Genomic DNA, 24,631 nt, shown 5'->3' with positions numbered 1-24,631 from the left:
AGCTTCCTTGCTTAGCAACAGAAATTCTGGTCCCAGTTGTGGTTTTAAGTTGCGGACTGCCTATACACGTAGGATACCATGACACAGTTTGTTATGTCCCCTCTCCCATCCCAACTCTTCCCTGCAGGGATGCCCAATTGCCCATGGCATCTTGTGAACAGGCAATGAATCTGAACATAAAAGCTGGGCAGTGGATGATTCAGCATTGATTGCACTAAGCCAGCCCATCCAAATCACGAGTATATTCAAATGGAATAGTGCTAAGGAGTGTTTTTTTTTACTTGGTTACAGTTTACAAACCTTCAGAATAGACCATAAAACTCTTGAACAATGTTCTTAACATTTACAATAGCCCCAAACCCGTAACATTTCAGTAACACACTAAAAATGCACATATATTTCTAAATATAAAGTCCACTGAGATTCCACACTGATACCATGTCCTCTCCAAGGAGTGAAGGAAAATTGAGTCAGTAAAATATTGTGGCTCGCGCCGGCAATTTTTCTTAAGGCTTCTGCTGACCAAGATTTAAAGCTTGCAAGCAATTTCTTTGGAACTTGTGCCTTTTCTGGAGCTGAGCACTTCACATTTACTGGCTATCAAATGCTGCTTGACTATTTAAATCATGTCCAGCTGCAAAAGAACAAAAAAAAAAGTGTTTGAAAAGAGACTATCAATTATGGAAAAAACATAAGAATAACTTTTGAAAAATACTCTTTTTCAGGTTTTTTTTTTTAATATCCTGGTTTTCTTCCGCTAAGGAGGACAATTCACTAAAATTTGGACTCATTATTATAAGTGTCGAGGATAGATTTTGTGTGTAATGATTCAGGATTTAACAGAAGCTGGAACTCTATTGCTAACATAGAGTAAGCATTATATTCACAAAATACATTGATTATTTTTTCTACTTTTCTTTGATCTGAATCTATACATATGCCCATGCACTCCAGTGAAAGTAAGTCTGCATATTAAATTGTAAGTATAAAATATATTCCTTAGCCTAGTAATCAACAACACATGTATTAGAAACCATATAGAAATTGGGAATGATTACCGTGCAGACCCACCTTGCTACCTAAGCTTCCAACAAAAGAAAAAAAGGAAATAAATCGACTATACTCTAAATAAACAGTGTTATGAAATGACACACCGAGGCAGAATCAAACTGCAAATAACTGCTTGATGAGAGGAGAATTACTCCATGTTATTGTTATTCTCCAAATGTTGTATTACAGCTGGAGTGGCCCATTCTTATACTCCTGAAGTGCTTCTGCATTGAGGTGCTCTCTGTTACATTGAGGGTGAAACTTTATAAGAGTGGCTTCATAATGGCAATAAAGTTTTCAAATGATACAAATCAGTGTTTCAGTTGCTGAGGTGGAGAAACACTGACATAAGTAATGGATAATCTTTGCATCTTTGAGGAAGATGTTATGCGACAGATTGGGTTACGGTTTTATTTAAATGTGCAATACAACAAGAACAGGTATATTGCTTCTTCTTGCTACTATCACTTGCAATTCAATAATGAGCCACAAATATCTAGACTCAGGCCCTCTTTTACAATGTATATCCTTAAAAAAACAAGATCAACTAAAAAGCCATCTTTTTGATGGAAGACAGAGTCAGATTTCTAGGCTACAGTTTCACCATGCAACTATATACAGCACTTGTGCTCAGCTGTCCATATTCCTAGATCTGTTTATTAGGAAATGAATCCAACTGGAACTTTATAAGTCAACTGAAGTGAAGCATCTGACTTCTCATCCTAAAACCACTGAGCCAGGGGAGAAAGTGGGAGAAAGGAGAAGCTGTTGTAGTTAGAAACTCCAATATATTTTCTACTCATTTACCACATAGGCATTCTGATGGGTGTTATGCTAAACTTATCCAGCTGGAAGAAATGTATCTTTCGCTCCAACTGCTACAGGATCTCTCCATCAATGGAACTAATCAGGGCTTTTTTGGAAAGCTATTTGCTTAAAGATGTCAGCCTTGTAATTTGTTACTTGCTGAGGATGAGCAAAAACTCTTCAGGGCGGGATGCACAGTCAGATCCAGGCAAAGCAGAATTAATGCCTCACCTTCTAACACAACCAAATGATGTGTCCTTTGAAAGCTTCTCCACAATTTGAAATTTCTTTTTATGAATTCCCTGATTAAAATCCGAGGGGCCCAAATTCAGGTAAGGTTTGGTTTAAGAGGCCAATTTGCCAGTCGGGAGACAAGAGACCAGCCAATGCTATAGGACAGGGGTGTCAAACTCAAGGCCCGCAGGCCAGATCTGGCCTGTGGGTGCTTAAATTTGGCCTGCCGGGCTGCCCTGGAAACAGCAAAGGACGAGTGCCTCTGCTAGAGAAAATGGAGCTCAGCAGGCCGCTGGCAGAGGGTTGCAGGAGGCCGTCGCAGCTGAAAACGGGGCTCAGGACGGCCATGAGCAGCCCTCCCGAGCTCCGTTTTCGCTGGCAGAGGGTTGCAAGAGGCCATCGCAGCCAAAAACGAGGCTCAGGAGCCCGTTTTTGCTGGCAGAGCAGTCGGGACACCACAGGTGCCCCCAACATGAGTGACATCGAGCTGGCCATGCCCACCATCCTGTCCACGCCCATCCCAGTCCCCCGAGGTCAAACACAACCCTGACATGGCCCTCAATGAAATCAAGTTTGACACCCCTGCTATAGGATATTGGAGGGTGAGTAATGTTTCTGACTCCATGTGTCACTATGCAGCACATGTATATTAACCAACATTAAAATACTTACCAGATCATCAACATCACCACCCTCTTCTGTCACTGGTGAAACTTCCAAGGGCTTTTCTTTGGGAGCCAAAAACTACAAACAAAATTCATTTTCATGTAATCAGCATTATATCTTTATTTATTTATATCCCACCTCTATTATTTATTATTATAACAATCAAGGCAGTGTACATATCTAATACTGTCCGTGAATGTATCTAACTCTTTCCTCCTCCTATTTTCCCAACAACAACCCCACCCTGCGATGTGAGTTATTAAAGATTAATTTCTCCTCCCTCTCTTATTAATAGCAACAACTTACAAAAAAAGGAAGAAAAATATCTGAATCAGGAACGTTAAAAGGTTTGGAAAAAAAGATGTCACCCTTTTGGATATTACACTTCACTTAGGAAGTAAGATAGGCTCTTGATAATAAGGATGATGCTCTTACATGCATTTTCTCTAGAGCATCTTTCACTGAGTAAGCAAGCATACACACTGCACTCTACATCACTGTTAGCTTCCTCACCATTACTGGAAAACCCATCTATTTGGCAACTAGGCAGAAGGACAAAACTAGACAAAAGAGACCAGAGTAGACAGAAGGACAAAAAGGTAAGAAGGAATGAAAGAATGAAAGAAATGCTTTAGGTTGTATGGAGAATCTCCAGGAATAGAATATATCCAATAGTGATCATTGCCTTTGTATGAAATGGGTGACTCAAGGAAGCAAAGGCCTAAGAGGGTCAAGACAAAACTCTTGTTCCCTTCCACACTGTCACACTCATGCACAACATTCCTGCTTTTATGTCCCAAATAATATTCATCCATCAAATGTAGAATTGCAGAATGTAAAGAGTAGAAGACATACTGTGAATACTAGAAACAGCAAATATCCTATCAAATGCCTAATGAGTACCAATTATAATTTTATTCTTAAAGTTGTCATATGATATGAGTAAATTGCCCATCAATCACTTAATTTTACATCACACAAAAAAGATCAACAATATTTGATTTCCTTTTTTTTCTTTTTAGTAACAAGCTTTGTTTTGACTCAATTTCCCAGCTATAATATACATAGAACATTAATTTAGCAGTATTACTTTTGGTGCTTTTGATTACCACGTACAGTATATGTGATGGATTGTATCCTACGGTGCCTTTTCACAGAGTGCAATAGAAATCATTGATGTCAAAGATTTCCACTCGTAGCCCTCAGTCCTTTAGCTGTAGAATTATTGCTATGAGAATTTTTTTTTCATATCAATTGGAATGACTGTTATCAAAACAGAGAACAGATGCAAACTACTTTGCCTTCAGAGAAGAGGCAAATTTTAGCCCTCAATAAAATAAAATAAAATAAAAGCAGAAGGAAATGAATAAGAATTTTACTGCCCTAAATGATATAGAGGTATCTCATTTGAAAGCAGAGTATGCACTGGAATTGAGGTTGTGACCTTAACCTTACTTCTAAAAACACTGTTTAACAGAGATCTTGAGTCTTCTTTCTTTATATTAGTTCCAGTCTAGCTTGGAAAGAGAGAATTTTGGCAAAAAAACAAACAAAAAAAAACCTGAAGCAAGTGTGCAATAGAAGTGGAACCAACAAAAGGGTACCTCACATTTCAAGAATGAGGCTACATCCTTACGATGTTGGATCTAACCTGATTAGCTGCTTTATTTGTGTCTGTCTGTCTGTCTGTCTATCTATCTATCAAAGTAAAAAAGCACTCATGCATCATCACAAAATCTCCAGAACCGTAAAGCCTATAAATTTGGCACGTATATTCCTCTTGGCTTCTAGGTGCTCACTAAGAAAGGATTTTTCAAAATTACTATCAGAGCATTAGTATTTCCTATATAATTATTAACATGCTCTGATGCTAAAGAGTTCTAATCTCCCTCCCCACCTGAAAATAAATCTTTTCCAAATGCAAAACACAGGCAGAGGAGAGGAGTTTCAGTTTCAGTTTTTCTTTCACATAAGCAAACAGCTTTACTACAGAACAGTTGACCTAAGCCATGCCCAGGCTCCTTGCTGTCTCTTTCTTGCTCACACAGCAAATACTGTTTCAGTTTTCAAACCGTCCTGAACTCTCTCACACACTGACAGGACACTAGCCAGATGAATACCAATGGATGCTGGTAGGCAGAGGCACAATTGCCTGATCACATAGTTTCGTAGCAAAGCACGGGTACCCTGCTAGTATCCAATATCACTTCTCTGGTAACCTACAGGCAAACTCTATGGTAAAAAAAACATATTTATTTTAAGACTGATTCCGCAGCCTTTTACAACAAAACAAAACCTACAGAAAGATTTATATAGTAAGAAAGATTGCACAGTTGTGACACAGCATGCCTAGATGCTCCTCTTTCTCTGACATTGTGGATGTAATGCAATTATTGTAAAGGCAATGTTGAAGCAACAGCAAACTGTCAAATTTAAACACCTTTTTGCACTGGAGCAAATCCCATTTTGCAGTTAATTAAGGTAAAATGCTATTTTTGAAAACCACATATTTACTCCGAGGCCTCCAAAGTGGCACCATAACACAAAATGAAATGTAAACAGCACATAACTGAAATGTGTTATGTGATGGTGATAAATTGCTTAGCAACTATGTTAAACTTTTTTTTCATTTTGAATCAAAAATCTCTAAGCATCAACAGACTGTTTTTTTCTACTTCCTGACACGATCTGCTTTATATTGATACAAAATGAAATTACATATAAAAATCGTGTTGAAATCCTTCAGTTGTCAGAAAAGTGACAGAAAATGCTTGGCCCACTTCTCTTATCAACAGTGGAACACTTTCTATGTTTGCTCTTTTGATTATGTATATCAGTTTTAATGAGAACTACCTTCTCAGTGAAAAAGACTGAGGGCCGACGTAGAGCATGAGTCACAAGACAAGTTGTACTGTATCAACTTTTTACAAATGACTGTTTACTAGGACCATACATGCTTTGGAAATAATTCTGAAGACAGGCTTCTGATGTTGTTTCTGTTGCTTTTGTTGTTCAGAAAAGCAGTTTTGATGATTAGATTTTGCATGAGAGTGTAAAAAGGGTATTGTTACTTGAAAAGTCACATCATTTATTAAAGCAGGGGTCCTCTTGTTTTCAGGCATCTACAGAAATCTGAAAAAAGTTAGAAATGGAAGTGACGTCGCGGCGACACCAGTCGCAAGGGAATGAAGCGCTCCGTCCCTATTCGTGGACTCCGGAAGCAGCCAAAGCCACCTAGGAGCACACAACTCCCCTGTACAGCCCCAGGGCTTTTTCTGCCCTCTATGCCACGTTGTGGAGAAGAGGCAGCCATGATGGCTACCACACAACTGGAGACAGATTAACATCTAAGAAGAGTGCTGGAGTGGACTTAATGACAGTGTTTGGAACTGGGTGAGAATAATCCTTTTTATTTAAAGTGCAACTCCGACAAGAATATTCAGAAAAGAGAGACTCATAATTATCCTTAAAGTGGCGGTGACCTAACACTGGGAGTAAAATTCTAAAAATTTAAAAATGGAAGGGAAAGGAATTAAAGGAAGAAAATAGAAAAATTGTTAAAAATACAGAAAATTGGATTTTCAAATTGGACAGACATTGGCTTTGGATAGGCATTTTAAAATGCTGAAATCATACACAAAAAACCTAATATAATATTTACTTTTGGAATATATCAGTAAAGTCTGATAAGAAAGACAAGACAAAGTGAAAATTGATTTAAGAGCGCTATCAAAGGAAGGCATCATATTTCCAAGTCCTGGAAAAACCTGGTTTATGGAGAATTAAAAATGAGAAATAAGAGAACTTTATTATCAAAAGATCCCTAAAAGCTTCAATATAAGACTCAACTGGTAGATGGATTTATGAAGGTTTTACTCTTAGATTACTTAAAAGAACAAATCAATTAATTTTGGGATATAAAACTCCGGACATTAGACATTGAATTTCTTATTTGAAAAGTGGCTTTGGTTTGAATAAAAGATTGTTGGACTAATGGACAAAATGAATAAAATAAACAAACACACATATGAATGGAAACTGGAAAGAAATTGCTTTGGAAATTCAGGATATAAAAGACACCTTGACAAGAAGATGCAAGGAGATCTTGAATAAAATACAGAGCATAGACGTAGAGCTGGAAATTGAGACACAAATGACAAAAAGAAAGCAGGAGGTCCAGAAAGAGGAGGAGTCAACTGAAAGAGTAGCCAGAAAAACAGAACAGAAAAAACAAGAAACAAAAAGAAATGATAAAAAGGAGATAAAAATGAAAATGGCAATGATTGATGAACTAAACCAACAGAAGACTACTTTAAGGGAAGTTAAACAGGAATTGGAATTGCAGGGAGATTTTTTGGGGAGAAAGATTGAGTGACATAAAAATAATATATTGAAATATTGCATAAGATAATAATGAAAGATTACAACTTAATAAAAATAATTGTACTATTATTAGAATTACATAACTTGTTAAACGTAAATACGATATTATTTTATGTATATTAAAATGTGATTAGAAGGGTTTTTTTAAAAAAATATAATAGTGGCATAATTAAAAATTAAAAAGGGGATAAATAATGGAAAATTACAACCCAATATAAATTTGTGAATTATTAGAATTATATACTCTGTTAAACACTGCAAATATGATTATCAATATATTATTTGTAGTAAAAGCAGTGATGTTAAGAATATGGAGATTGACACAAAAATAACTTACTGAAATATCGAATAATCAAGAATGATAATTTAACAAAATAAGTATATTAAGTTTTAAAAGATTGTAAATTGTATTCAACATGAAGAATATTGTCATATTTTTTTAAATGTAAGACACTTGTGCCACACTGTTCACACAATATGTTTGTTGAAACAAGAAAAAAAAATTAAAGGAAAAAAAAAGAAATTTGAAAATAGTTGGTCTACTTTAATGAGTAGTAGAGCGAGGCAAAGCTCATACAAGGTCTGAAGCTCTTCTTCCAAATCATTTGCAAAACATGTATAGACTTACTGGTCACAATTTAAATGCAACATGCACCCTTTAATGGCAGGCCCTTTAGATGTGTGTTATATATACATCTCTGACAATATTAAGTGCTTTTAAGTCAAGGTAGTTGCACATAGAAATGTGGCCTATGACCTGAACAGAAGCTGATCTACAGCCTGATTAACTATATTGAAATTCAAGGCCTGGTTCACATGTTTGTTCACGTATTTGGTCTATTTATACAGCCATCTACCTCAAATACTTGATTCTGGAAAGCTAACAATGATTAAAAAGAGAATTAAAAACATTATAAAGAAAGCAATGAGTAGTGCACATAGCAGCTGAGATAAAGGACTAACCAACACAACTAATACAACTACGATACTGGTTTGATCTCACACACAGGGGTCCCAGGCTCAGTAACAAAAGATCTTACGAAAGTCCAGCAGGGTTGAATCAAGTGGAGTGCTCCTTATGTTAGTGAGCAGGCTAGGTGTTTAATTAATTATGCTTCACCAACACTAAATGATCTTGTTCAACTACCAGTAGTAAATATAATTAAATCATACAACAGTGCCCACTGATGATCCAGGACTACATGTAATTAGGCAATATTACAAGAAACAGTACTAATCCATATCTACACAATATGAACAGAAATCTCTTAATATCACCTTAAAGTTGGGTCTGAAATATAAGTCATTTGGAGCTAGGGAAGAAATTCCAAGAATAGACCTCCAAAGACTCTAAGGCCTGACAAAGGAATGACAAAATAATTCTAGCAATTGCTGTGTATTAAATGCAGGCTCTATTTATAATAGGTCTTAATTTTTATTGGTTTGTATTGCATTGATCCCAATTATAGATATTCCATTCAGTGTTTTGTGACCAAGTTGTGATGGCTGTCCTGAGAAGAAAGATTTGGGGATACCGCATGTGATCCATATATTGTCCTCTCTTGATCTAGAGCTGGCATGAATGAATGATTCCTATCCTTATCAGTTTGAACTATATGTCCTTACCAGTTGCCTTGTTGTAAAAAGCAACAATTATTAACATATGAACAATAAAGTTTTAACAAACAAGAGGTTGGAATTCTTAGCAGTTTCCTTAACAACATACATGTAGTGAAGCAGAATGCAAGGTTGATTTTATTTTTCAACCTAAACATGCTTATTTCCACAACAGAATATTCCTATAAAGAAGGGCAGGATGATGAAAATAATGTGCTAGTTAAAAGTGCTAACAATGAAAAGGATATAGGATAGCTGACTTAGAATAGCAGAATATAGGGATCTTCTATCACATCCTATAGAAACATACATCTATATTTATGTAAGGGAAATATAAAGCTAAAACTTTTTTCCAGAAATGAATTTACTAAAATTAAATATGTTATCATTTGTCTCATGGAACTAAGTAGTGACAATATTCCACATTTACCAAGAGCCTAATGCAAGCCATGTATTTTGAGTATAAGAATGCTACATCCTGATACCTTTTTGGCATCTTCAGCTGTAAGAGAGCTTCCTTCAGCTTCTTCATTGGTGATCAATGAAATTCCTTCTAAAAGTAATCAAGTAATTTACAGTTAACCTTTTTCACATTAGCACATCAAATCAAAGTATCATAGTCAGAAATCAAAATATTTTTTGAGATCCACATGACAGCATCATTCATATATTGGCTAAGTACCATAAACCTAATTCAAATATTAAATAAATATAATCCATTAACAATATTTTTTGAAGCAAGGCATTCTGTTCTTCCATAGAACTATTCTACAATCTAGATTATCTGGATTAAAAAGAATAAAACAAGCTGAAGCAAATTAGTGATGAGGGGGGGTACAGACATTTTTAGTCCTTCTCATTTTATCAGATATGTTTAAATCTTCCTTAAGAGATAAGTTGATTTTGATCTGGCTTACTGCAGAATTTTCCCCCAACATCAGCCTGTCTCACCTCTACTACTAACATTTCTGTAGCCCAGCTGCTAACTTCTTCAGAGGAGAGCCAAAACTGAATTAGGCTACAAATGTCACAACCCACATTCAAGAGATGAGAATGGTTATAACCAACCTCTAATTGATGACAACTCCCTCCCTATATAAGTAACCAGATGTTTATGAATATTGATTGCCTCTATAATTATTATGGGGAAAAACATCTGCTCGGGAAGCTGACATTTTCTATTTTATGATTTAACACCTATATTTGATATACAGCCAAGATTGACTGTCTTATGTTTTTAGCCAAATATTTCTTTCATACTCTTTAATTTGTCATTAATATAAAAATCCTTTAGCTGGGAAGGATTTATATAAACTAAATGGCTTTCTGTTTTCGGGATGCACAAGTCTTTATGTATGTGCCTGTTAAAAATAAAAGCTATATGGGCATGAATGTTTGAGTTATTGTTTGCCAGTTTTAAAATTAGCTTACACAAAACATTCTTTTGATTGATTATTCCCCACTTGATTGAAGCATGACACATAAATCTGCCTTACCTCTATAAAAACTTTCTGCATTACATCTATGAAAACATTTCCCTCATTCCATCTGGAGATGCCTACCCAAATTTCAATAAGCATGAGAACAAAGAACGTGCTATAATACTTTTATTTTACGTGGCTGGCCAAATTTAACAGGTAAGTTATGATATGTTATAAATTATGCATAAAGAAGCACAAACAGATCCAATGGAAAGTGGGGGGGGATATCTCAGCTAAAAAGTACAACAAAGTAAGTATAAATCTATTCAAATAGATTTTGAATTCTGGCTATGGGTGATTTCCCCTCCCCCAATTCACTATGCCCCAAAACATTCAAAATAGAATATACTGTTTGAATGCTGCTTGCATTGAATATTTGGTTCAAATATGTTAGCATTATAGTGAATGAGTTGAATGCATCCAACCATTTCTAGGGATGAACTATGATAATACCTCTTCTGTGGGAAGCTTTTGATCTAGTGGCTGAACAGCAGAGGAACTATTCTCTGCCAATTCCCTGGGCTCCACCAATACTCTTTGGAGTAGTGGAGAAAATGGAGCTAGGGATAAAAATGGGGATGAAGGGATTAGTGAAGCATTCCATGACTCACACCCCTTCCACCTGCAGGATAACACAATATGAGATGAAACGTGTTTTTATAATAGTACAGGGTTCAGTATTACAATTACTAGTAGCAGAATGACTATTGTGTGCCCACTTCTTTCATCAAATTCATTGCATGTCTGCAATTTGTATTTTAAAATGAATACTTTCTTTACGCACATGTGTTTGTGCACACAGGAGTACACATACATACACACACACAAAGAATAGAATTCTTTATTGACTAAGAGTGAGTGTGTGTGTGTGTGTATTCCTGCATGCATATATACATGTGCATACAGGAATACAAATAGACACACATACACATCAGGGGTAGGATTCTACAGGTTCGCACCTATTCACTAGAACCGGTTGTTAACATTCTAAGCAGTTCGGAGAACCGGTTGTTAGAAGAAATTACTGGCCTAATCCTGTAAGGAAGGCAGGAAGGAAACATTCTGGTGTTGCTTACAGAAACTGCCTCTCCATTAACCCTGATTACATTCTTGGCAGGACTAGACTTCCTGTCTCAGGAACTTCTCTGGAGTTTTTTCCCCTCCTTTGCTGGTACTTTGCTTGTGTGGAGTGACCATTCAAAGTTACAATGGCACTGAAAAAAGTGACTTATGACCATTTTTCACACTTACGACTGTTGCAGCATCCCCACAGTCATGAGACGCCAGGCGAGGAGATGCGTGCCTTGATGTTGAGTTGGCCACGCCCAGCCAGTCACATTACCACCAAGTCACACCCACCAACTAAGCCACGTCCACAGAACTGTTTGTTAAAAAAATTGAATCCCACCCGATACACATATATTTCTTTTGTACTCCTGTGTGTGTGTTTGTATGTGTCTATGTATGTGTGTGGTGTGTGTGTGTGTGTGTATATCAGGTGTACATTTGTCACCTAGACAATAAGATGAGTGATATCTAAATTTGATAAATAAATACAATAATTAAAATAATTATTTTGAATAGTAGTATTTTCCTTCACATTTCTGATATCCTTTACAACTAAATCCCGTCTTCCTCTGCTGCATACCATTAACTATTATTTGACATACCTTGTATCACAATCTCCCAGAAATCTGATAAGTTTTTGTCTTCCACCTTTTTTTTCAAGGCCTCCAAAAAATCATTAAAGCACTGCACTTCTGAGAGCTGACATGGTGACAACAGCAAAGGAAGAAGACAGAGAAATAAAAGTTAGCTTGATACCCAAGAGACACCATATTCTTAATTCATTGTGATACTCTGAATGAAGTGGGCGTAGAAGAGAATTTCAAACCACCACACAGACATTTATCTGCCCCCAATTGGATTCAAGCTTCTACTATGTAGTATATCATAAAAGAAATGTGATTTATCAAATCATTTATCAAAGGAGCAGTGCTACTTTGGTGGCTTGAACTAAGAAATTATTTTAGATGAAACTTCTGTTTCATCTAACAGTTACAGGTAATTGAAAATTTCAAGAAAGCTTGATCTGTTCAGAATATGGACCTCAGATCGAAAACAGAGCACAGCCATATCTTTTCTATCTCTAGCAATTTATAACTATTTCGTTCTGTGTATTTTTGATGCCACTTCATCAGTTTTCAATTTTAAAAAATGCATATCTCTTTGATCTTGGTTTCCATAAAAGATTATTGCTTTTATGTCCATGTTACCTTAATGGCGTCCTCTCGGAAGACTTTTATGCAATGGATGCTCTTCATATAATACACAATCCCTCTGTTTTCCAAAAACTGGAAAATGTGTTTTATCAGCTGCTGACTAACTGGAAGACAAGAATCATAAAATTCAGACATATCATTTGGAATGAGTAAGCAGTGTGGATGTCATTCAAGTTGTGCAAAGTATTACAATCCTGATAACTCAAGCATTAACTTTAAGAAACCATCCTTGGACTCAGTGCTACTGAACAGCTTTTACCCTTCTCTTTTGCAGGAAGGCTGTTGAGAATATAGTCAAACTGCAATATAAGAGTCTTGGAGGAAGCAGATTACCTGGCCATTTTTCAGTTAGAATTCAGATCAGGTTATAGTACCGAGATAGCATTGATTACAGCTGCTGCTGATCTCTGGAGAAACCAGGATGGTTGTTTCTATCCTGGCCCTCTTTGATTTTTCAGTGGTTTTCAGTATGATTGGTTATGGCATGGCTCAACCTAGGAGACTAGAAATTCAGGAAAAAGTGTTTCAGTATTCTTTTTTTTTGGGGGGAGGGGTGTGGAATCAATACCAGTTGGTTAATTTAGGTGAGGTGGGGAAGAGTAGCCATAAACCGCTGCTTTGAGGAATTCTAAATAACTTTACTACCTCTCCACTCCCATTTAGCATCTACATGAGGCTACCGAGCAAGGTCATCCAATAACATGGAATTAAGTATCATCGCTATGATCAAGTTTGTCAATTTGATGCTTTTCTAAATAAAAGAAATTGTCTTGGAAGATGGACTTTGTTCTTTTTTTAAAAAAATGGATTTCATCACTTGGAAACCTGACACACGTGTATATATGTACCCCAGGCTGACAAGTGATCCATCAAGATGTTTCTGCAGTGTCTAGAAAATGTAGGGGCCTGAGAGTGGAGGAACAAGCTCAGGCTCAATCAAGGCAAGACTGAATGATTGTGGTTTTGGAGTCTTCTCAGATCTTACCAACTTTAGTTTTGAATGGAGTAGACTTTTCCAACACCAAGCTAGTATGCAATTGATACTTAAGGAGTAGCTGACTGCCATGGTTAGGAAGGCCTTTGCCCAGTTCCATTTTTCTCCAATAGTTTCTGCTTGTCCCATGCTGTCCAATATACCATGCCTTCTCCAGGTCCCTTAATGTCACTTAATGGGACCCCAAAAAGGTGTCTTCTCTATTGTGGTACCTGCCCCATAAACAGCATAGAAAATTTAGATAGTTCCAAGGATGCTGATCTTTCATTAATTCTGAAGACCTGGTTGTTGTCTGGGTGTTAGCTATGGGGTGAGTTCATCTTAATGCTATGGGTGTATAATTTTAAAGCGTGATATGTCAAGCTAAATTTTTAAGGAAAAAGATCCATGTTATATATATAAAAAAGATGAGGGTGTGCTATCACAACCCTGTGATCTTTTGAAGAAACACATCTGCCAATATGTAACTGTTAAGTCAAATTAGAGAATCAAAATAACTTAATTTCTCTTGTTCAGATGCTTTATAGCAGTGATCCCCAACCTTTTTTATGCCGTGGCCCGGTACCGGCATCAGCTGGGCGCCGTGGCCCGGTACCGGCATCAACTGGGCGCCGCCATCTTTTTTTGATGAAAAAGTGCTTCCGGTGAGCTTTCTACCCGGAAAAGCTCACCGGAAGCACTTTTTTATCAAAAAAAGATGGCGGCGCCCAGCAACCAGCGGCCCGGTAAGACTTGTTCCGCGGACCGGCGGTTGGGGACCCCTGCTTTATAGCAAGATATATCTAAGATATTCTCAAAGGAAAGTAATACAATAAAGAAAATTGAACAGCATGTTAAATTTTCATGAGCAACCTCCCCGTATGCCTGAAGAGAAAAATTTTCCATCAGTGTGTACTACCTGCTCTAAAATATGCCAGTGAAACATGGATACTAATTTCACAATCAACACAAAAGCTACGAGTGGTACAAAGAGCCATGGAAAGATATATGTTCAGCATTTCAAGACAAGAATAAAGACCTGTACATGGATTAGAGAACAAATGAATGTATACAATATTGTCAAGAGAGTAAAAGAATTGAAATGGAAGTGGGCTGGTCATATAGCAAGAACAACTGATGGCAGGTGGACCAAGGCAATCACAGAATGGATCCCACTTGAAAAAAAGTGTCCACAAAGAGCACTAAAACAAGATGGATCAATGACATCAGCAAGTACTGCAGGCCCAGTTGGCAACAAGGTGCTCTAGAGTACCACTGAGAACATGATTAGGTTCTTTGTTTCATCTGATTTTGATTTATGTTAGATTTAAAAACAACACCGATAAGAAACTAGCCAAATACAGAAAAAAAGCTCTTGTCCTAGCATCAATTCCAGTGATGGCTTTGGAGCCCAAGTGACTTTAGATTCTTAAAAAAATAAAAAGTTGGGTGGCTACAACCCAGTGTGGACAGCTGGAAGCAAACGTAAGTTGGTCATCTAGTATTTTATGTGCCATTAATTTTCTTCACCCACCACAACAGCCATTTTATAAATAGACAATCTCTGCAAGGCGCTGTTTGGCAAGTACACAAACCTCATGCTTTCAACATTCCAAACGATCTGACTCGCAAAAAATGTTTCCTAGACATACATATGCTGCCATTCTTTGAAGGAGCTTTGTGTGTTTTTTGCAAGACATATAAATAACAAAAAAGTATTTAATCTGGATCTTCACTGATGGACATTGTCTAAACAGCATCTTTCTTAATTTACAAAGCATTGTTAAACTACCGACAGCCATCATCATAGAAGGGATCATAAGCAAAAAAGTAAATCGCTAGAAAAAAATAGTACTTGTAAAACTAGCCAACATTGCGACACTCAATATGCTCACTCAGACAGTCACTTGGATCTAGATTTTCCTCTGTTCACTAGGTTAAATTTGCCACTCCATCTCATTATATTTTACACTATTCCTAAAAGTCACACACAATATCTATGAGAAATCTGTTCATGAGGAAGAGGATAAGAAGATAGGAAAAGTTTTATTCTAAGATCAGAAAAGGTTTCATTAACAGAAAGTCAGATAGAATCAAGGCCAGGGGAGTACCAATCAACAGGCTGCCTCTAACCTCACCTCAACATGAGTGAATCAGAGGTGGTATTCAGCAGGTTCTGACCAGTTCTGGAGAACTGGTAGTGGAAATTTTGAGTAGTTCAGAGAACCGGCAAATATCACCTCTGACTGGCCCTGCCCCCATCTATTCTCTGCCTCCTGAGTCCCAGCTGATTGACTGGGTCTTCTTTTGTTGCCCTGCACAGGAGAACAGAGCTGGAAAGCAGATTAGTGGGGTGGGGAGGGAATGGGGATGTTGCAGTAACCTTCTCCTGCCACACCCACCAAGCCACACCCACAGAACCAGTAGTAAAAAAATTTGAATCCCACCACTGGAGTGAATTATCTTTTGCCCAACAACTCTTCAAAAGCAAAATGCTAAACGAAACCGAGATGAATTCCTTTTTGTATTTTTATACTGTGACATGAGCAAAGAGGAAAGATCTTTTTGTATGGCTTAACCAATAGGGCAATGAATTGAAAGGGCAAAATGAGACCCGAAACACACAGAGGCACAGAAGTATATGTTTAACGTGTTTCCAACAGAGGCTACAGAGATATCCATGAATTTACATATTAGCTTTTGAGAATCTGGATCACCATACAGTCCTATTAAATAAGACTGAATAATTTACTAAGATTGTTTTCATTTAAAACATATTTTAGAATAAATATATATCCTTTGTAACCACCCTAAAACAAATCTTGCCAATCTGAACAACCTAAGCCTCAAAACATTAATTTATTATTTAGAAAAACACAGATCACTGTTTTAATAGCAACTCCTTTAAGGTATAATAGTATGAAATAGCAGCACTGAAAGCTTCATTACAATTTATTCATCTCACATGACATGAAGTATTTCAACTCCCTGTTGCATCTTATAGAATAAATTACTTTGAAAAATACTTTCAAGGAGTATTACCTTGCAGAGAAGCCAGTAATACAGTAAATGCTTTTTTTAAATTAATTACGCATGCCCTTGTGATAACGTATAGACATGTATATTTGTATATATTACTCTAAGGGAAGAAAGTCCCTCTTCCAGCATCTTGTGGTCAGATGTTATATGTGAGTTTTTTTAGGGGTTATAGTGAGGGGAGATTTTAAAATCTAATTCTTCCGCTTAGGCACATAGCAATTCCCCAGGTTTCATTAAAGACATTGCATCCTCCAACTGTTTACCTAAATCTGGCTCCCAAACTTGTTTTAAACTTCCTATAGGGTTACCTAGATCTGTTTTCAAGAAGTAATGAGTAATTTTGTAATGCTACACTTTTGAAGTATGCCAAATAACTGATAAGTAATCATTACTTTCTCAAATTTAGTGTGCAGTCCACAAGTTCTATCACCTTGGGTCTCTCATCAGAAGAGTTGGCAGAGAAACATCCAGTACACGTGCCAAGTACCTCTTATTTCACAAATTAAATCTAGATATCCAAGCATGCATAACAGGGAAGCTAATCCATAAACAAAATAGGCTTCTGTACGTGAATAAAATAGGCTATTAACATTCTTTCTTTATAGGATGGGTTATGCCAAGTTCCATGTAAGCAAAAGACATTGTTATTTCTGTTACTTGTAAAAGAGTGTTGTATTATAATATAACAACTGATGGAAATGGTCTGTGAGGAAGACATCTTCCAAATCTTTGTCTGTAGAAAGTATTGTACCTAATTATTAGATGAAACCTTTGGACCTCAGCTCTTGTAGCTGCTTAGAATGACCAAGCAGTCAATTAGCAAGCAATACTGACAGGCCTTCACAAAGGATTTAATTTAATTTTAGAGACTGTGTTCATGGCTAGCTGTGTTCATGGCTCTTCAGATTGAATCCTGAAAGTTAAAGCTTCCAAACAGATCTAGACACTTCCCTAAACAATTAAGGGCACTTGTGAGTCATCTTATGGAAACAGAGCTATTTTTGTCCACAAAAACCAGGAAATAATAGCCTTTATGTTGGCTTTTTACTTTGCCAAATAAACAAGTTTCAAAACTGATGGGGAAAGAAATAAGCAATCTTGACATGTATATAGCTGCAGCTCCCCTTTTAAAGAATAACTGTAATCTTTATAATTGCTACAACATATCTAACTGCATAATGAATACACATTTCATAGAAAGCTACTTCTCACAACAATTAGTTTAATATGCTTAAGACTTCTGCCTGACTCCCCTCCCCAAATACCATTATAGAACTCCCACAGTTCAAAACTAAAATATAGCTCTATGTCGTATGTAACAAACCAAATAATCCACATTTTTCAATACTGTGTATTTCAGCAAAAATATTTTCCAAAATTTAGTTGCTTAGTAAAAACCACCGTTACAAAATAGAGTTAGAGGGTTTTTTGTACTGCAGGAAACTATGCCATGTTCTAGAGAGCAGGGGTGTCAAAATCGCGTCATCATGGCAATGTCATGTGACGTATTGGGAATTTTTCCCCTTCGCTAAATTGGGTGGGGGCGGGACCAGCATGTGACGCATCCGGCCCATGGGCTACGAGTTTGACACCCCTGTTCTAGAGAGCACTCATAGAATACCTGCAAGGAAACACTGTTATTAGGAGTAGGGAGGAAATCACTGTAGTGCCACAACCAGAATGTGGTCTTAAGAAAATGTTGGATAATGCAGACTACAGCCAATCCCCCAGTTCAGGGGTCTTTGGAAGCATTTCAGGAACTGGAACATTTGATTGCTACCCAGATGATAGGTGTGGCAACATTAAAATTCAACCTCTTCAAACCTAGTAAGCCCTCCTGGTTAGGCCTTCATCAATTTGAGTAGCTTATATAGATCTGAACTATAATTAGGCACACCTACTTTTCAATGGTCTCATCTCAAGGACAAAGAGGACAAGCCTATCTCATCTTGGAATGCTTGCATTGCTGCCATCAAGGTTCAAGGTTGTGAAAACTTGTCAAAAATAAGACAATCAAAACTAAGAAGTCTTTGTTTATAACAGGTGGTGATGATGAGACCGCCTCAGAGATAGGAGGTATCTGTTTCTCAAAATTAATTGGACTGAAACGAGAAAAATAATGCTACTCAACAAAGGTGTCTCACCAAGGACAAAACAAAATATGAGCCAAGTTTAACCTAGTGACAAAAATAAATGCTTAATTCTAAACCACAATACTAAAGCATTACAGGAAAATATAAAATTATACAGATTTCTATGTAACATGTACCTAATGAAAAGAAGACATACCACTTATAGGTAGTCCTTGAATTATGACTACCATTGAGCCCAACATTTCTGTTATTAAATGAGATATTTATTAAGTGAATTTTGCCACATTTTATGACCTTTCTTGCCACAGTTGTTAAGTGAATCACTGCAATTGATAAGTTGGTAAACTAGTTGATCAGTGAATTTGGCTTCCCCATTGACGTTGCTTGAAAGAAGGCCGCAAAAGGGGATCACATGACCTTGGGACACTGCAACCGTCATAAAGGTGAAGCAGTTGCCAACATCTAAATTTTGATCACATGATCCTGGAGTCGCAACTGTGAAAAATGGTCCTAAGTCAAATGTTTCAGTGCTGTTATAACTTTGAACGGTCACTAAACAAACTGTTGTAATTTGAGGACTATCTGTAATTAATTTATCTTTTTCCAATATCTTGAGCTTCAGGAAAACGGTGAAGAACTGAAGACCTATTCTGGTCCATTCTGCACAGGAGGAGGGTGTGTTATATCTGAGAGTGGTGGAGCACAGGTTGTTTCTACATTAGGTTTTACCTTCTATTTTTGTAATTTGTCTTGCAGTATTTTACTTTATGATGAGACGGTTAGTCACCCTCTGTGAACAGGGAGCACATACCCACCACAAGTATAAATATATAAGTAAATTCAATAATAACCTGTCATCCTAAGGCACTTATCTATCACTAAGGTCAGAGGATAAAAAAAAATACCCTGTCTGATGAATCCCTAGAATTCACTGGAGCACCATTTGAAGCAACCAATGTAGCATACGTACATATTAATCCATATTAATTGGATGCTAATTCGGGGACCATAACACTTATTTTGTAACACTTAATGTGATCCAATAATGGCAGCAGCTATACTGACCTGCAGCAAAAAGAAACTGGGCCAGGATGTACCAATGCTGCTTCCTTTATAGCATAGTCAGATTCTTTCTTTCATAAGTTTGTCCCCTCCATACCTAATGATCCTGTCATAAATTATAATTTCTTATAAACTGCAGCAATAAAAATGAAATCCTGCTGTTTCCCCCCCCTTCCCCCCTATTTTTAGAGTGCTGCCTCTTCGGTGATGTGTTAAATTAAAACCCCAGGCATCAGGAAAAGCATAGAAGTCTTTATTGTGAAAGCACTCCCAATTGTCAATGAATTTTCAAGTTCCTTTTGATCCACCGACTTCGCCATTGAAACAACAACCTGCTCCCTTTCTGAAGAATACTTAAGCCACTTAAGTGACAGCATTCTTTGTAGCTACTTTTTGGAACCGAAACCTGGAACGGTATAATTCATTCTAAATACTAAAAATAAGGGGAAACAATTGGATGGTTTTAATCTGCTGTGAAATATGAAAATCACAGCCTCAGACCCAAACTTGAAGTGCGATAAGGGAATATTACACATTGCCCCAGTTTGCGTAACACATTGAACCATAAATTAAAACATCATCCTTACTTACCCTTGCTGTGTTCTAATCTGTCTTGGTTCGAGTGGGTGACAGACTCTGCATGTTTGACTGTCTTTTAATGGATAGTTTTTTTGCCCGGTGCTTTTTTGTATTATTATGATTGTATGATTGCTTTTACGTTGGCCAAAGTCATCACAGAATTGGGCAGCCTTATACATTTCTAAAGTAAATAAATAAGGCGATCACTCAGTAGTCCAGCATGTGCACTGTTGTTAAAATGTCATCAGTTACAGTCTGATGCTAGGTTGAAAATAACATGTTGGATTTGTTTTCAGTAGCTTTAAAAGCCATGAAAATAGGTCAAGTGGACCAAATTGAACTGGAGGCAGGTTAAGTAGTAGCAATAGATTAGCATGATGTGAAAAGCAATGATGGAGGAAAAACATGTAGGTCTTTGGAGGACAGACAGTGAAATAAAGTGAAGGAAAAGAATCTCTCAAATCAAAAGCCAACTCTGGTGACTATCTGAATGTGCCCATGTTGTTTTCCTGGCAGAGTTTTTCTTGAGTGATTTCTTTTTTTCCTCTTTTGCTTCCTAGTCTTGTTATAACGTATTAACCAAGTTTTGTTAGCTTCTCAAGATCAGCTAAGGTTAGCTAAGCAATGCTGCTTTTTGTGACACTGGAATAAGATGAGAAGCAAATTAATGCACCGAGTTCTATAGCATCCCGGAAGATAGTATATAGGTGAATTGATTTCAGGGAGAAATGTCTTATAAATGCTAAGAAGTGGTGATAGATGAGTTGTCATGGGCTCAGTATTTGTGAAGCTTTCTCAGCTACTATGTAGTAAGTAAAAGTTGCCAACTTTTTTTTAAAGAGGACAATGTTTTAATAATTTTAGCAAATGATTCCTAGTGCCATGCCTATCTATAATTGCTGGATTTGATTCCACATGATCTACACCCACTGTGTAGGTCCTGTCATCGTATCACCAACTGTGACGGAAATCAGTTAGCTATGCTGACTGACAAGTAGTAGCCCATCATGTTTCAAAGCCCTTAATTAAGGAGGGTTGACCTAACATTTTAAGATAAGTTTTGGAGCCCAAAACCAGATTCACACATCCCTGGTTTGCCGGAAGTTACACCCCAAAAATGGATGAGGCCATGAATTTGTGAGTAAGACCCAAAGGGAGAAATTAAGTGAGAGCAGAGGTAAAATGGCGGAGTACCAATTAACTTTTTAAACCCAGATTAAGGAATCTTTTTTTTTCCTCTCAAGAACTACCTGGATATCTATTAAAAGGATTGTACCAATAATGAGAGGCTGAAACAAGAAATGAGTGGTGCCATATTCACTTTTTCATCTCTTTTTCTTTTCTTTTTTCTAAAAATCATGATTCTGGTTTTTAGAAAAACAGCTTTTACTAGAGACTTGAGGCCTCCATTTGTAGATGGCTTTGGAAATTCATCTCAGGGCTACAGCTTTCTTTTTTTATGGTATAATATATAGAGAGCCAAAGTTTCTGCATGGGGTGTTTCATCTGGCATGTTTGGAGTTAGCATACGGACCCTGAATTTCTGTAGAGAACCTACTAATGCAGTTTTGGCTTTGTGGTATGAAGGATGTGTCCAAAATGTATTAAAAATGCCTTCACAAGTATGTAACTATAGGATAATGTTAATAATTGAAAACAAGCTTCAAAGTAGTTTGATTACCATTATTGATCATCATTATTGACAAACCTATGGTGGCTTTCCAAGGAATCCTTGAACAAAGTTGAAAAATGAATTTGATTTTAAAAAAATTCTTCTTAGTCTAAGTCAGGGGTGTCAAACTGGCGGCCCATGGGCTGGATGCATCACATGCAGGCTACGCCCACCCCAGCTCCGCAAAGGGGAAAAAGTTACTAAACGTCACGAGACAGCAACATGATGCCATGAGTTTGTTACCCGTGATCTAAAATATGAGGAATAAAACTTCTTGTGAAGAAAATCTACCTAACTGAGCTTTCCAAAAAGACTGAATTCAGCTAGGAATTGAATGGTTTGTCATTGCTGTAAGTACATTACACTGGAAGAAGATGTAAAGTGTCTACAAGTGAACCTGTCCACCATCCACATAACAAGAAAGATAAAGGATTCTTGGACTGAGTACAGGAAGTGCTTATAAAGGGACAAGTACTGAGAAGCCTCCAAGGAGATAGAAGATTGCTAGGCAGAAGGAATGGAGAGATGGAGGAATATGACACAAAACCCCTCATCTGTCACAAATAAATGAACATTGGATGAGGAGAATAAGAAGACAGTGTGATAACAGAAGAGGGCTTAACACCAATACTGATGAGAATGTGAAAGGAGGCAAGAGCAGAATTGGAAGAACTTAAGATGGAGAAAGCCAAGAGTGAAAGTAAAACAGATGTGTTGGAAAGGGCTGTTAACAAATCCTAATTGAACAGGCTCCTGGCATTAGAACAACAGGGCAACTAGAGAAATCAACATGAGGCATTAGGAGTGAAGTGGCCAAGAGCAGCAGTGGATTTTGGTAATTCTCCTAACCCCTGTCAGCTAGTTGGAAGGTTGCCACCCTTACTGTGGCTGCTGAGAAAAGTAAAGCAATAGAGCTGGTGCCAGTTGGGAATAAGTTGTCAGCTCATATTCCTGTGGTCAGTGGAGATCAATATGAGAGCACAAATGATCACTTCTGGCTTGCCATCAGTCCTATGTAGTAGTAGGGCAACACAGGAGACCCTAGACAGTTATAAAAGACCTATTTCAGAGACTATGGGAAGGAAGTGGGAGAGCAGAAGTTCAGTAACTGCAAGAAGACGTTTCACAGCCCAGATTTCAAAGGAATAATTTTGAAGAGACTTGTTTTAATTGACTCACTATACTTCTGTCTGGGAATTTATTCCTACAGTGTTCAAGATTGTTGTCAAGCCTAATATAGCTGGAGAATCCAAGAAGTGAGAACCATATGTGTTCTGTATTAAGAACCTGCCTGCAGTTCTCCTTCTGGTCCGCCATCTGAGCGGGAGCGCCGATCGCTCCCATTGGCTGATGCCGTTTGACAGCCGGCTATAAAAGGGAGCTGTCAAACGGCATCAGCTGTCGCCGCCAGCTGGCTGTCAGATTGCCTCTGAAGCCGCGGCGACCCTTTATTCAATGAATAAAGTATGTTAGCCTAGCCTGGCTCAGTCTCCCTTCTGTAACCGCCGGCTACAACACTGGCGACGAGGGCGGGATACAGTAAAGACGTCCAGGCGAAACAATTGAGCCGAAGTCACACAGAGAAAGAGCTGAAGCCGCTAAGTGCTGATTGAAGTCACCGCCGCCGGCGCTCTCCAAAAGAGCGCGAACTTCAAAGCTCCGCAGCTGAGGAGCCGAACGCCGCTGACAGGCGCTACTGAAACGCTTTTCTAAAAGCGACCTCTAATTTTTTTTCCCTCACCTAGCAGACCCACTCTGCCACTCCAATGGCATCTACGCCGACTTTCCCACATTTCCAGCCAGGAACAGAGACTTGGGAATCTTACATTAACAGATTTGAATGTTTTTTAAATGCCATAGACTTGTCTAGGGCTACAGACCTGAGGAAAAGGTCTTATTTTTTAAGCTTCTGTGGGGCTACAGTTTTCGACACTGCCTCAGCACTAGTGTCACCACGTCCCATTAAGGCTATTCCCCTGGAAGAGTTGAAAGAGATTTTATCCAACCACTATTCCCCCAAACCCTCTCAGATAGCTAGGAGGCTAGCTTTTAGGAGAAGGGTTCAAGCTGAAGGAGAAACCGTGAGCCAATATATGGCAGCCCTAAGATCTGCTGCCATACACTGCGGGTTCAGGGATTACCTTGAGGACATGCTACTGGACCAAATAGTGGGTGGAATTAGGGATTTGAAGCTCCAGAGAAGGCTGTTAGCAAAGAAAGATCTAACTTTATCCATAACCATTGAAGAAGCTCAGGCTGCTGAGCTATCGGAAATATCTGCAGCTGAGATTCAGGGAGCTACCCCAAAACAAGGGCAGGCTACAGTCCATTATGATGAGATATCCCAGGAGGAAATAGAAGAACCATTAGAAGTAAATCGCCTCACACACTCCAGAACACCTTTAGCTCCACCAAGGAGAAACAACAACCAGTTCATCAAACAACAGCCCCCTTGTACAAGCTGTGGAGGTAACCACCTTAGATCCAATTGCAGGTTCAGGAATGCTATTTGTCTGAACTGCCGGAAAAAAGGGCATATAGCCAGAATTTGTCAAGCTGAGCAAGCCCCTTTCCAAAGATCTCGAGTCTCTGCCTCATCCCAAAGGCAAGTAAAAAGCTGCTATACCTGTCATCATGTGGGCAGTTTCTCCACGAACCCTAACAAAATAAGCGTTTCTCTTCTTTTAGAAGAT

The 24,631-nt window shown here is 37.8% G+C and overlaps 1 protein-coding gene across 1 annotated transcript in view; it reads right to left on the bottom strand.

Annotated features, from left to right (window-relative positions):
- Positions 1-255: 255 nt before the first annotated feature.
- The window catches only part of XRCC5 (X-ray repair cross complementing 5), a 67,117-nt gene continuing 42,741 nt past the window's right edge, over positions 256-24,631 (bottom strand). The window contains exons 17-21 of the mRNA XM_026665503.2: positions 12,515-12,624; positions 11,909-12,005; positions 9,243-9,310; positions 2,764-2,835; positions 256-634 (exon numbers count right to left, since the gene is read on the bottom strand). Of these exons, the coding sequence (XP_026521288.1) occupies positions 620-634; positions 2,764-2,835; positions 9,243-9,310; positions 11,909-12,005; positions 12,515-12,624 (362 nt within the window). The 3' untranslated portion in view covers positions 256-619. The remainder of the gene's footprint in view (positions 635-2,763; positions 2,836-9,242; positions 9,311-11,908; positions 12,006-12,514; positions 12,625-24,631) is intronic.

The sequence above is a fragment of the Notechis scutatus genome, chromosome 1 (genome assembly GCF_049901735.1).
Source record: "Notechis scutatus isolate UNSWTSFEM ecotype Mainland chromosome 1, rNotScu1.2, whole genome shotgun sequence".
Taxonomy (NCBI): Eukaryota; Metazoa; Chordata; class Lepidosauria; order Squamata; family Elapidae; genus Notechis; species Notechis scutatus.
This window is presented reverse-complemented; position numbering and strand designations above follow the sequence as displayed.